This window comes from Eptesicus fuscus, chromosome 13 (genome assembly GCF_027574615.1).
Source record: "Eptesicus fuscus isolate TK198812 chromosome 13, DD_ASM_mEF_20220401, whole genome shotgun sequence".
Taxonomy (NCBI): Eukaryota; Metazoa; Chordata; class Mammalia; order Chiroptera; family Vespertilionidae; genus Eptesicus; species Eptesicus fuscus.
Window position 1 is genome coordinate 24016907 of NC_072485.1, and position 13614 is coordinate 24030520.

Below are 13614 nucleotides of genomic sequence, written 5' to 3' on the forward strand. Positions count from 1 at the left end.
TCCACCTTCGGTAAAGCATGTGGTTTTCCTGAACTCCTCTGCAGGCCTGAGAGCGCCACACATTCTGCTGCAACCTCAGCAGCCTCCCAGGGGCTGAGGGCACGTCTCGTGAGTGGGTGCCAGGCACACACACACCCCTTCCCCCACACCACACACACGTGCGTGCACACACACACATCCTTCACCAAACTCTTGACATTTCGCTTCTTTTAGGACATACTAGTATTTTTCTAGTGGATTAGAAAGTGCAAATGCTCTTGAACTCTGCCTTGTCCAAGGACCCAGCTTTGACAACTATGTTTCTACAGCAGCAAAAGCACTGACATGTTACCTTGCCAGCAATATTCATTGCACGCACGTACTGAATGTTTACTTCTCTAGATGGCATTGATACTATATTTCTGTCTGCATCAGCATATTTTTATGGGTTTAGGCTCTGTCACTTATTTTGTTAGAACACATTTAGCACATTATGACAGAATTCTGAGCAATAATTGCTATTGCTGATGCCGCATAAAAACTATGTGTAATGAAAAACAGTCTGGTAGACTAAATACTATTTATGATAGTCCGAGGAATTAAGGTTTATTAATACAAACATTCAGTACCTCTTGACCCTTCTGATCCAAACAAGTCTGTGCATTTGCCAACTCTTGATCCCGAAGATCTAACCTTGTCTCCAAAGCCCGCATCTTCCTTTCCCAGTCCAATTTCTTGTTGCTGACCATGATGTCAATTTGTTCCATTAATTCCTGAAGCTCAGCCTCACAAGGAGAAGCTCTGCCAATTAGAGAAAAGTAAAATACATTTTTAAAAAGCTAAATGTGGCCGAAACCAGTTTGGCTCAGTGGATAGAGCGTCGGCCTGCGGACTCAAGGGTCCCAGGTTTGATTCCGGTCAAGGGCATGTACCTTGGTTGTGGGCACATCCCCAGTAGGGGGTGTGCAAGAGGCAGCTGATCGATGTTTCTAACTCTCTATCCCTCTCTCTTCCTCTCTGTAAAAAATCAATAAAATATATTTAAAAAAAAAAAAAGCTAAATGTGAGGACAAGAAAAAATTATTACCTGACTCTGAATAAATCATTATTTCCTCAAATTGTTAAATTATGTAAATAGGAAAAAGTTTGAAAGCTAGAGGTTTTTTTGTTTTGCTTTGTTTTGTTAATCCTTACCTGAGAATATTTTTCCATTGACATTTTTAGAGAGAATAGAAGGGAGAGAAGGGAGGGGAGGGAGAGAGAGAAAGAAACATTGATGTGGATGTGAGAGAGATACATCGACTAGTTGCCGGGGATCGAACCTAGAACCCATGTACATGCCCTTGACTGGGAATCTAACCCGCATTGTGTGGATCATGTCAGAAATGAGTTATAATTAATAGCAGCAGCTATCTCAGTAACAATAAAAGTCAGCTAAATAAATAAATAGCATTTTTAGAGCATACAAATTCTAAGGAAAATTCTCATTATGAAAAGTGGTTTCAGGTTCTTGCATGTGAATATCCATGTACCTCTGTATATCATAACTTGAGGTCTGACAGCAAGCAGACTGGGACTTCAGTTGTGCCTGTCAGGGGCAGAAGAGCAAGCTCAGTCAGGGCAGGGCCAGGTTCAAGGGCACTGCTTGGTAACAGGGCCGCTGCTCCAGGAGGGGAAGTTGGTGTGATCTGGTTAATGTCAGTTTGGAAGGAACCTGATCAGGCAGATGTGGGCAAAGGAATGGAAGTCTTTAGACAATGGCGATACTATTAGTCAGAGGTGGCAGTATCTGGGGTCTCTGAGGGTCTGCTGTGTTTGAAACAAAACCCTTGGTAATAACTACAATTATGGAGACTGAGAGCTGGTGAGAAAAGAGATGGGTGCTTCCAGGCCGGGTTCTCCAGAGAAGCTGAAGCATGGCCCAGGATCCAGCACACACATGTCCGTGTTAGAAAAGCAAGTTATTTCGCATCCATTCAATGCTGGTGATGGGCTTCTGATATATTTGTGTAGCTAGGGGAAAGTCAGGCGGGAGAGGCAGGTGCAAAATGACATTTCCTCCATTTGATTTCACCAAGTCAGAATTCTAGGGTAATTAAGGATCATTTAGCATTTTGAAAATACTGAGGCCCAGTGAGGTCAAAATCACACATAAATTAGTGGATTGTAGAACTGGATTGTAGGCAGCTGCTTCCCATCTTCAGACCCTTCCTGCATTCCACACAGGAAAAGACGTGCTATTTTTAATAAGAACTTGCTTGAAATATATAATGCAAATCAGCTCCATTGCAATAGGGTTAGAACAGGTATTAGAACCCAAAGAACTCAGAATTTCTGGAGTTGCTTTCTAAAATACCCAGAGTCAACCTGGGCAAAGGATGTCTCTTTAATTTAACAGCAGAGAGATTTCAAATACAGAGTGCCAGCCTTAGCATTCCTGGGATAAGGCCCAAAGACTCTCAAGTTTTACTTAAAACCTAAAACCAATTTGAGGAAAGGAAGTACTAGTTCCTCTATGAAAAACAATAGAACCGAAAGAACAGTTTTCACACCATTTTCTTTTTCATAACATGTATCAGCCTTTACTGTAAATAAATTTTGCTTATTTTTTCTCTCTGGGGGCTAGTATAAGCTCTGAAAGGAAAGGACTATATCAGTCTGTTTATCACTATCTCACCAGAACTCAGCCCAGTGCCCCAGCACGTAACAGATGCTCATTGCAAAATGAACAAATGAGTTCTTTTCATCACTATCTTATTTGAAACTATTTTAATTGATTTCAGAGAGGAAGGGAGAGGGAGAGAGAGAGAGAGAGAGAAATATCAATGATGAGTGAGAACCATTGACCGGCTGCCTCCTGCACGCCCCTTGGCTGAGCCCACAACCATGGAATGTGCCCAGACCAGGAATGGAACCGAGACTTCCTGGTTCATAGGCCAATGCTCAACCACTGAGCCACATCAGTGGCATGTAGAAACACAGCATGCTAATGGAACTAAAATATAGGCCCAGTATGACATAATGTAAGCTACTCAATCAATATTGTTGAATGAATGTTTTGTTCTCTGGTTAAGACTATGCTATGCAAAAATTAGGCGAGTACACTCTTGGGATGAAAGGACTTTTACAACCATCTAGTCCAACTACCCATACAGTGTCTGCATATCTTCTACAAATGTTTCTTAAGAGAATCGTCTATCATACCCCACCGGTCAGATTCAGCAGGTGTAGGACAGAGCCCAAGATATCGAGTGATTCTGGTGCATGTTAAGGTTTGTGATCTGTTTTGCAATAGCTCTGCCAAAAGGTCATCCAGCCCACGTCTGAATTCTTCCTTTAGAAGGTAACCACTGACTGAGATCGTATCCGGATGAGTTTTGAAAAGTTATTTCCTGTACTAAAGAACTCTTTCATCCACTGGTCCTAATTTGATTCATCGGGACTATTCAATATAGTCAACCTGAGAGTGCTTGAATAACACAGTTATCAGTATGATGAATACAATTAACCAGTGTACCTCCAGGTTCTGCTGCATCTCCTCTCCTCAGTGCTTCATATTAGAGGCTGAACGTACAGACAATGGCCAGAACACATGACAACAGACTCAGACCCATAATCTCTACAGCAACGGTCCTAGAATGGTCAGGACTTGGTCAGTGACTGACAGCTTCCTTAAAGTCTTGCCCCCACTTCCAAATCAGGACCAACTGGAGAAAGCCAAATATGCTCCCCAAATCAGTCATGTAAGATGCCCCACTTCTAACATCCTGCCTCCAGGTTCTCGGTGCCAAAAGCCTCCAATCGGAGCACACATGAAGCCTTTTGTTCACATAGAGCTTTTCTACTTTCCTGCTTGCCTTTGGGTCTCTGCCAAATGCAAGTGATGGGGGCTGACTCCCTTTCTGTAACAAGCTCTGAATTACCGGCAAACAGGCTTCATTTGCTCTCATTTGGGTGGTCTTTGTTTATCCCCTTCAATTGCCCATAGAGATGGTTTTCCTCTACCACTCACTACCTAGCATACTGCCTGGAAAATACTAGATGCTTAATATACGTGAGTTAAACGAATGAAAGAATGAATAACTACGGTAAGACTTTCAGACCCTTCATAACTCCCAGTGGCTCTCCTCTGAATATGTTCCTGTTTGTCGATTTCCTCCTTGAAATATGCCATTCTGAACTTTATGTATGATCTAAGCATGATCTAATCAGCTTGGAGAGGGACTCTCACACCCTTCGTTTTAGGTGCTATATACTTTTATTCATGCAGATAAAGATCAGTTTGAATTGGGGAGGGGAGAAAGGCAAAGCATACTTTTGAAGGTGCTTTTATCCTTGTCTAAACACCTCATTTCTTTCCCATACATGCTCTGAGTAAAGCTGCCTAGTCACTATCTTGTGCTTATTTAGTTATGGGGCGTGCACCAAGGGCAGGGCTTTATATTCTCCTTATTAAAATTTAGCTTGATAGTTTCAGCCTCTCAGTGTGGCTCCTCATGACTGGTTCTTTAATGAAGCAAATATTCATTAAGTGGCTGTGGTCCACTGTGTGAGGAACTGGGAAGATAGAGACACAAGGTCAATTGCCTGTGGGTAGACACGTACAAGGCAGGCAGGAACAATGAGAGATGGATGAATAGAAAGGGAATAGAAGGCAGGTACTGAATTCAGACTTGGATGGTGTGCTATCACAGCAGCCTTCCTAAATGAGGTAACATCTGAGCTTACATTTTGAGATTCTGTTTCTGTCAGATTATATTCACTATATCTCCCAGTTTGTGTCAGCTGCCATTTGATAAACATTACTTGTTTTATATATACACTAGAGGCCTGGTGCATTAAAATTCATGTACTTGTGCGGGGGCGGGGAGGGGTGGTCCCTTGGCCCGGCCTGTGCCCTCTTGCAGTCTGGGACTCCTCGGGGGATGTCCACCTGCCAGCTTAGGCCCGCTCCCCAGGGGATCGGGCCTAACCTGGTAGTCAGACATCCCTCTGGCAGCCCAGCTTGTGGCTGAGCAGAGCTCCCCCTGTGGGAGTGCACTGACCACCAGGGGGAATCTCCTGAATTGAACATCTGCCCCCTGGTGGTCAGTGCACGTCATAGTGACCAGTTGTTCCCAGTTGTTCTGCTGTTAGGGTCAATTTGCATATTACCCTTTTATTATATAGGATGTGTTTTTCATACAAGTGGTTGTACTAGTACAATGTCATGAAGGGAGAGATGGAGGACAGAGCCTATGGCATTCCACTACCACGCCCTTTAAGTGACAGTGACCCACTGATTATGCTTTTCCTTATAATCAGATGCAAATCCACTTAATTAACCTTACAATTCCGCCTCCCCCCATAAAAATGTCATGAAAAGCTCTGCAACATATGATGCCAGAGCCCCAATACAGCTCTTTCTGTGGGTTCCCTGGTGCACAGCATATGAGCCCTGTGAACCAAGGCGGGTCTAGTGTGCCGTGGGCAGGTGTGTGCGTGCTGCGTCCCAGTGGCCACTGCTTCCTCTCTGGGGGCTCATAAACCACTGATAATCTCTTCCAGAGTCTTAAATAAGATTTATTTTTACATCAACCTCATTTTTGGGTCAAATTTAATATCTCCTTTAAACATTCAATTGTCCCATCTACTTGTATACCTGCCTCTCCTCAGTTTTTAGAGATAATTAATAGCAGCAGCTATCTCAGTAGCATCAATATTTGCTCCTAAATCTAGTGAAATATAAAATAAAATACAAAGGGCTTAGTGTAGCCCCCTTCTCAGATCTGGGCACTAACATTATTTCTATTTTCATTTGTTCCTTTAGTCAAATGCTAACACTATGCTAATTATTTTCCTGCACTTCCTCTCATGGATCCTCACAACATCCCATCAAATACCTTGTTGTTATTCCAACTTTAGAAAAGTTGATTGAGGAGCTAAAAAATAAAAGACACCCTCTGAATCTCTCAGCTCTGGAGACTGGGTGGATTGTGTCTAATACATTATACTAAGACACACACACCATGGCTCTTACTATTTTGGGGGTTTGTGTCTAACACACTATACTAAGACAGACACACCACGGCCCTCACTATTTATTGGGTTTATCCTTGGGAGCAATTATCAAGAGAAGGATCCCGGGGTCAGGCCAGAGGTCTAAATGCCTTAAACCAGAGGGGAGGGGGCACACTGAGACTTGTTAGCGTGATAACCAGTCTGGTGAGCCTAGAGTTGAAATATCACGATATCAAATTTGGAGGCAAAGAGAGGGCAAAATAGAAAGCTGATGATATAAATGGAGATAGTAGCAGTGAGTATGTGGGAAGGGGCAGGGGAATGGAATATGGAGAGAGTCGTGCCTAGTGAAAAGGCCAGGGTAAGGTGCATGGGCCTATGTGTCACGCCAGAGTCCTGTAACATAATGGGCTTACATGCAGGTTCCTATAAGGCAAGCCTTCGTCAGACAGGTAGCGCTGGTGACCAGATAACCTGCTACTGAAACCAGGACAATTTTGAAATTGAAAAGGACGCTTATAATAATTATGCCAGGAAAACAGGTGTAAACAGTGATTGTTCTGGGAAAACTGGGATGTAGGTCAGCCTACCCATCACCAATCTGGAAAGTAGAAGTGGATGATAAAAGGTCTGTAAAAAATTTAAAAAATGAGTTCAGTTGGGGACATGAGAGATGTCTGAGTAGAAATGGATCTTTAGCTCGGGAAAGAGAAGAGGAGGATTAAAGGACAAAAGTGGAAGTGAGCATAGAGGAAGGGAAGGGAGAGAGGAAGGAAAGCAGAGAGAAAAGAGCAAGAGGAGACCATTTCATGGGACACGGAAGAGTCTAAGAAAATGAGTTTCCAAAAGGCTGATGAACAATCATATTAGGGCTTAACTTTTTCAAAACAGTTTAAGGAAATTCATTCTAAATGTTTGCATGTATATCTGTCTTAGTTATATTATTCTCCATTTGGCTATAAGTATAGTTTAACTTTTCCTCGGTGGCTCACACACCCTGTGCTGCACATCAAATACTGTATCACACCAGAAACAGGAACAGAGCCCAGTGGGAGAGACTCCAGGAGGAGCCTAGAACCACTCCCGCAGACACGTCTGTGACGTCAGCCTGCCCTTCAGTCACTTGTCTCCTGAAACAGTACAGTGAAAGTTATTACTTTTTGACTTTTAGGTCATAGTTTCATGGTTACCCTTGTTCAAAATTAATTACAGAATTAAAGCTAAAGTGGCTTTTCCTCAAACACTTTTCTTGTTGTCCAAAAAAGGTTATTTACTTCATGTTATTTACAACATTACAACTCCTATTTTTATTGCATATTTGAGACGGTGGCTCATAGTTAGCCTATTCTTCTCTCTCATTTTCAATAACCTTAATTTGGGGTGTGAAGGAGATAAAAATCCCACTACCCCACAAAGCAAGCTTAAATATACTTATAAAGGCTTCATTCTAAAGCCTTCGTCATAATCATCAAAGAAAGACTTTTATAGAAACAAAATGCAATGTGATAGCTTCCAAGCCTCTATCAATATTTTATTATAATTCTAGACACATACAAATTTAAAAATTTCCTTTTTTATTTTCTGAAAAGAATGGAAGATATGTTAAAATAGCTGCATTACAGGTAAACTTTTTCTATAATAACTATCACATTCTAAGTAACATCTTGGCTCACAGATTGAATGAGGTGAGAAGACAGTGAAATATCAGCAGGCACTAACCTTCTTTCTTCAGGGTTATTTTTATAATTATCTAGAAGTATAAGTAACTTCACTATCCTTGTAAACATATATCTGAAATATTTCACATCTATACTAATAAAAGGGTAATATGCTAATTAGATTGGGAGACCTTCTGGAGACCTTCCTGATGTCCTTCCGGACAAAGCCATGGTGGCGGGGCCGAGGCAGAGGCGGTTAGGGGTGATCAGTCCAGGAGGGGAGGGCAGTTGGGGGTGATCAAGCCAGCAAGGGGGGCAGTTCGGGGTGAGCAGGCCAGCAGGCAGAGTGGTTAGGGGCAATTAGGCAGACAGGCAGGTGAGCGGTTAGGAGCCAGTGGTCCCGGATTGCAAGAGGCATGTCCGACTGCCCTGTGGGATCGGGCCTAAACCAGCAGTCGGACATCCCCCAAGGGGTCCCAGATTGGAGAGGTTGCAGGCCAGGCTGAGGAACACCCCCCGCCTTGTGCATAAATTTTGTGCACCAGGCCACTAGTTACTACATAAAAAGATATGATACAATTAATAACAAACAAATGTTTATCTACACATGCATTAGGTTGGATTCTATAAGCCAATTGCTAGGACAACTAAGATTCCCTCTTTCCAAAAGGTCTATATGATGAGAGACTGCAGTGTTAGTGCATGTGAGGATAGTCATTTTACCATTTTCTATTTAAAACTAGAGCCAGTTGTTTCACTGGATCCTTACAGGAAAAAATTAGGCAAACATTGATAAAATCTGTTCTTCCAATGCTAGAAAACTAAGAAATGTACTGTTTCCAGGATATTGGAAATTTCTAATGAACCTTCTGATGCCAGCTTGTTCTGATAACTTCCAAATCTGTACCTTATTCTTATCTCCTATGTGGCTAGTTGCCTACCCAACATTCATCCTTCCTTCCTTACTAATGGAGCTCAGATGTTATTCAGAGTGGAGTTGTGTCCAGTTAAAACACAACTACATTTCTCAGTCTCCTCTGGGCTAGCCCTGGCCATGGAACAAAATCTGGCCTGTGAAATATAATGGAAATTGCTGTGAAGCTATTTAAAAGAGGGACACAGCAGTTGCTGTTAGTGTCCTACACATTCCTCACACTCACCACTTCATGGCACTCAACCTGATGTCTAGTGGACAGCTTAATTAGTCTCTCAAAGGAATCTTTCCCTTCCTTTCCTTCCCCCCCTCCCTCCCTTCCTCCCTTTCTTCCTTCTCCCTCTCTCTCCTTCCTCACTTCCCAATCTCCCCTACTCCCTTCCTTCCTAATTTTCTTTCTCCCTTTCAAAATCACTCATTGATTTTCTATAATAACTCAGCACTGTGCTAACATTTCAGGATCTACCTTCAAAGTTGGATTTTATCTCAGGTCCACTTCACCTTTTTTCTTGAGAGGCACAAGATATTAGAACTTGTAAATTTGATTACTCTGAAGAGGAATATGTGTGGGTGGGTGGGGATAAAATATGATGGGAGAAGAAAAATGGGGTATAGTCTGGGACATTCAGAAGGCAAGAGAATCAATCAAATTAAAAAGAATTTTCAGTGTGCAAAAATAATACATTACTACAATTTACTGAACTACCAATATATTGACTTACATTAGAATTATTTTACAAACTATAATTAAAACTGTATTTAACTCATAAAAACATATAACCTGTTATCAACTAATATACTTTAGAGTTGGAAAGGACACTTTTAAGGTTAAGAAAGACACACATAGAAGAGTAGTGCTTTAAAGTATTTTTTCTGAATTCAGATGTAAGAAGTTATGCTTTAATATTCACCTGCTTTGGTTCTTTGAAAATATGACTTTCACAGCAGATAAAAAATTTGGCAGATCATGTAACAGTACCTAGATTTTTAGGAAAGATTTGACAAGATTCAATGAATGAGATCAATGGCTAAGATGTAAGTCACAGAATAAAAAGTAAATGATTCAATAGAGAAAAATGAGACTTTTGGTTGACGATGGATGAATACACATTTTATTCCCTTCCAAAATCCTACTAAAATAAAGCAAGGGGGTATTTTCAACCTATACAGTTATGCCTACAAGGACAAAAATAAAAGGAGCTGAGAGTAGAGGAAGCCCCAAAACAACCCAAGTAGGTATTTCTGGAAGTAGGGGGTAAATGCTGGCAGCCCAACTTACATCATCCAATCAGGAGAATTTAGAAGAGTGTTTTCTGGCTCTGATCAGCCTGAGACTAATCACTGAAAGAGACTAGACTGATGACCATACAGTAAAGACCCCTGTCAAAGTGCCCTGCCATGTATATGGAGCTGCTTGTCAGCTTTCAACTCTACCACCCTTAAATGGGAACAAGCAGTCAGGGACCACAGCCATTTGAAGAAAACCATTCACACAACTAGGTCAAATACAGACAGAAAGACATTTTTGAAGTAAATTATGCAGAAAGAAGAAAACTTCAAAACATTTGTAATTAAGATACTAGAGTTATCAATACCAGGAAAAACAAAATGTACAGGTGATGAGAAATAATCACAGTGTACTATATGGCTCAGAGGTAAAGATCATGTTAAAGTCATTATGAGACAAACAGAATATTGACCCAACCAAGATCATACTGTATTGGAAGAATGGAAGAATCAGAAGTGTGGCTGTGTATGTGTGTGTGTGTGTGTGTGTGTGTGTGTGTGTGTGTGTGTGTGATGAAAAATAACCATTGTGGATGTCAATAGATGATGTCTAAAACTGAAAAATCAAGAAGTAGCAATATAAGCATGTTATTTAGAGAGATGGAGGTAAATACCAAAAGAATTAGCCAAAAGGAAGTGCCTCTGGGGAGGGAACAGGAGATAGCTGTTTTTTGGTAACTGATAAAAAACAAAATGACTTTTTAAACTTTGTACATGTATAACTAAGTAAAGAAAGATCTGGATAAACGTTCTTTTTCAATTTGTATGTGCATCCACATATATAAGGAAATTGACTTGAAACATTTTTAATTAATTATATATTTTTAAATCTATCTTTATTGTTGAAAGTATTACAGATGTCCCCTTCCTCTCATACCCCCCCCCCCAATTGATCACCTCCACCCCTATCCTGCCCCCAGGCCTTCACTGCACTATTGTCTATTACACTACAGAATTTGTGCATTTGGGGATTCTACTAGTATGTATGTGTTCATTGACTTTAGCATTGCTTAATGCATTTGTGGAATTGCCATTTAGGAATAACCGTCAGATATAAGTGCATTAAATATAAGCTTTAGTAATCGTAAATATATTAGACTGTATTACACCTTGGCTGGTGGCTCTGCCTGAACCGTTAGGCAGCTGCAGATGCACTGTAGTTGGTGGGCAGATTTCTCCGGAAAACCTACTTGAATTCTCTTGTAAAGTAGTTGAATTTCTCTTGGGAGAAAAGTGGGGCTGTGGAGCAATTGTTAGAGGTTGGGGAGAGGCACAAATTGAAGGGTGTGAAGAAATACACTGGAGCCATACCCACAGAATAACTGATTGTAACATTGCTAAAAGGATCAAGAGATAATTTCAAACATTCTTATTCATATTTTAACAGTCAAGGGTATATTGCATTGATTTAAAATAAAGCAATTTTGAGTGCAAAAGGAACAACAAAATAAACATACAAAAAAAGAAATACTTGGAAATATAAACATGGTTGTCAACACTAAAGATCTCAGTCAGTGGTGGCAGAAAAGAACCCCGGAATGAAATCATTGCTGAAATAAAAATGAGAAAACTCAAGAAATTCCTCTGTGACATAGAGAAAAAAGACCATGATGGAAATTAAGAGAGAAAGAAAAAGATATAGATATTCTGGGAGATAAGAATGAAATAAGACAGTGGAGACTAATATCAAATAAATAGAAGAAATTTGAGTCTGAGCTGAAGAAATTTGAATCTTTAGAGTAAAAGTGTTTATCACGTGCTATGAAGGATTATTAAGAAAGGATGCATACCTAGAAAGTTTTCCTGACAAATTTTAAAATTCGAGGATAAACAGAAATCCAAAAACCTCTAGACAATAAAAAGAAAGAAGGAAAGAAAAAAAAACAAAGGAAGGAAAGAGAGAGTGGACTGCATTGGCTTTTCCACCTGCATCACTCAATTCTTCAAGACAATGGGAGTCATGTTAGAGTTTGTTTTAAAAGTAAAAATAAGACATTTGGACATGTAAAAAGTTAAAAAGTATATCACCCGCATTCATTTTTATGAAAAGATTACCTAAGGATATACTTCAGTCAAATTAAAAGTAAATTCAAAAATTACTTAAAATTAAGAACAGGGAAGGTTTTGTAAATAAATAATAGTAATAACAATGCAATTAAACTTATAGCTGTTAAAAAGGATTCTTAAAATAAGAAAGGAATAAAATAACAATTAAAATTATCCTATGTATAGTAATGTTTATAAAAATTAATAGCAACCAGGAACTAGAACTCCAGATCATTTCTTATAGGTGGGATAAAGGAATGAGGAAGCAAAGGCATTACTAAAGGTTAAGTCTTACTATGGTTGAGGCACTTTAAAGTTATAGTTAAAATTCAGTATGCCAAAAGAGAAATAAAAATTAAAATGTATGTAAAAAAGATAAATTAATAACTTATAAGATGTAGAACTTGTAAAGGAAAAGAAGGAAAACTAGACCAGACTAGCAAATGTTGTGAAGTTAAAAAGGCTCAAATGTTAACATTAATGATCATAAAATTCTCTTTTTTAATGACAATGATTCTTTAATTGACTTATTTATATTTTAATCTAATCATAGTCTATTTATAAGAGACACAATATGATATAAAAAGGAATGAAAACAAGGGGATGAACAAGAGTTGCCAAGAAGATAAACAAAACAATGTTAACTCATACTTGTGCGATATTTTATAAAGCAAAATCATATAATATACCAGGAAGATATAATATCCATGGACCTCAGTACATTGAACAGAACACAAAAATATGTAAAACAAAAACTGCTTGAAATACAAGAATAATTGGATAAAACTATAATATAGTAAAGATGTTTCTTAAAATTTTTTGACAGTTCACATAAACAAAAATAAGGTAATAATGGATTTGAAAAACATAATTTAAATGTAATAATAATAATTAAATGGTTTGATTATATATGTATGATCTTCTTTATTCTTTTTTACTTAACCAATAGAGAATATACATTTGTTTTCAAATGCCCAAAGAACATTTGTAGAGGTTGATCATCCAATAGATCACAAGAATAATCTTAATGAAACTGAAATATCACCTAGGTCATAATCTATGATCATGGTGGTAGGGAGATTAGAAAGTAATAACAAAAAAATAATTATCTCCCCACTGGAAGTTATATTCCCTATATATCTCTTAAGCCAAATAGTAAATCAAAATGGAAGTAATAGGCTATTTAGAAAATGACAGTGGGAACACTAATCCTATGGTCCATAGTAAAGCTGTGTGCAAGAGGAACTTGAGCTTTAATGTTTTTATTATTTAAAGAAGTCATGAAATCCAGATTCATGAAAACAATTGAACTGTAATTTTCAACTCAAAATTCAGAGCAAGATAAATAAAATAGATCATAAAAGGACAAATTAATTAGTAGAAATTCATGAATAACAAAACAAAGCAATATCTAGATATGGTTTCTCTCTCTCTCTCTCTCTCTCTCTCTCTCTCTCTCTCTCTCTCTCTCTCTCTTCTGTTATAAGAAAATATTTATTGAATGGGAAGGTGCCAACTAAGAAGATAGCAGACTTAGTGGTGCCTCAAATCCATCTCAAAAAAGTAGAGTTCAGGCTTCTTTTATGTCACGGGAAGGGGTGATTGACTAAAAAAGACATCTGGGTGCCAGCAAGGGTCCAAGGAAGATTGTACTTAGTCTGTTGACCCTGGTTGATGTGAGTTCGGTCATGAACTTCCTGCAATTCCCTG

At 39.1% G+C, this 13614-nt stretch overlaps 1 protein-coding gene across 1 annotated transcript in view; it reads right to left on the bottom strand.

Moving 5' to 3' along the window:
• DEUP1 (deuterosome assembly protein 1) overlaps positions 1-13614 on the bottom strand; it is an 85386-nt gene that overhangs the window by 64403 nt on the left and 7369 nt on the right. The window contains exon 3 of the mRNA XM_054724952.1: positions 609-780. Within this exon, the coding sequence (XP_054580927.1) occupies positions 609-780 (172 nt within the window). The remainder of the gene's footprint in view (positions 1-608; positions 781-13614) is intronic.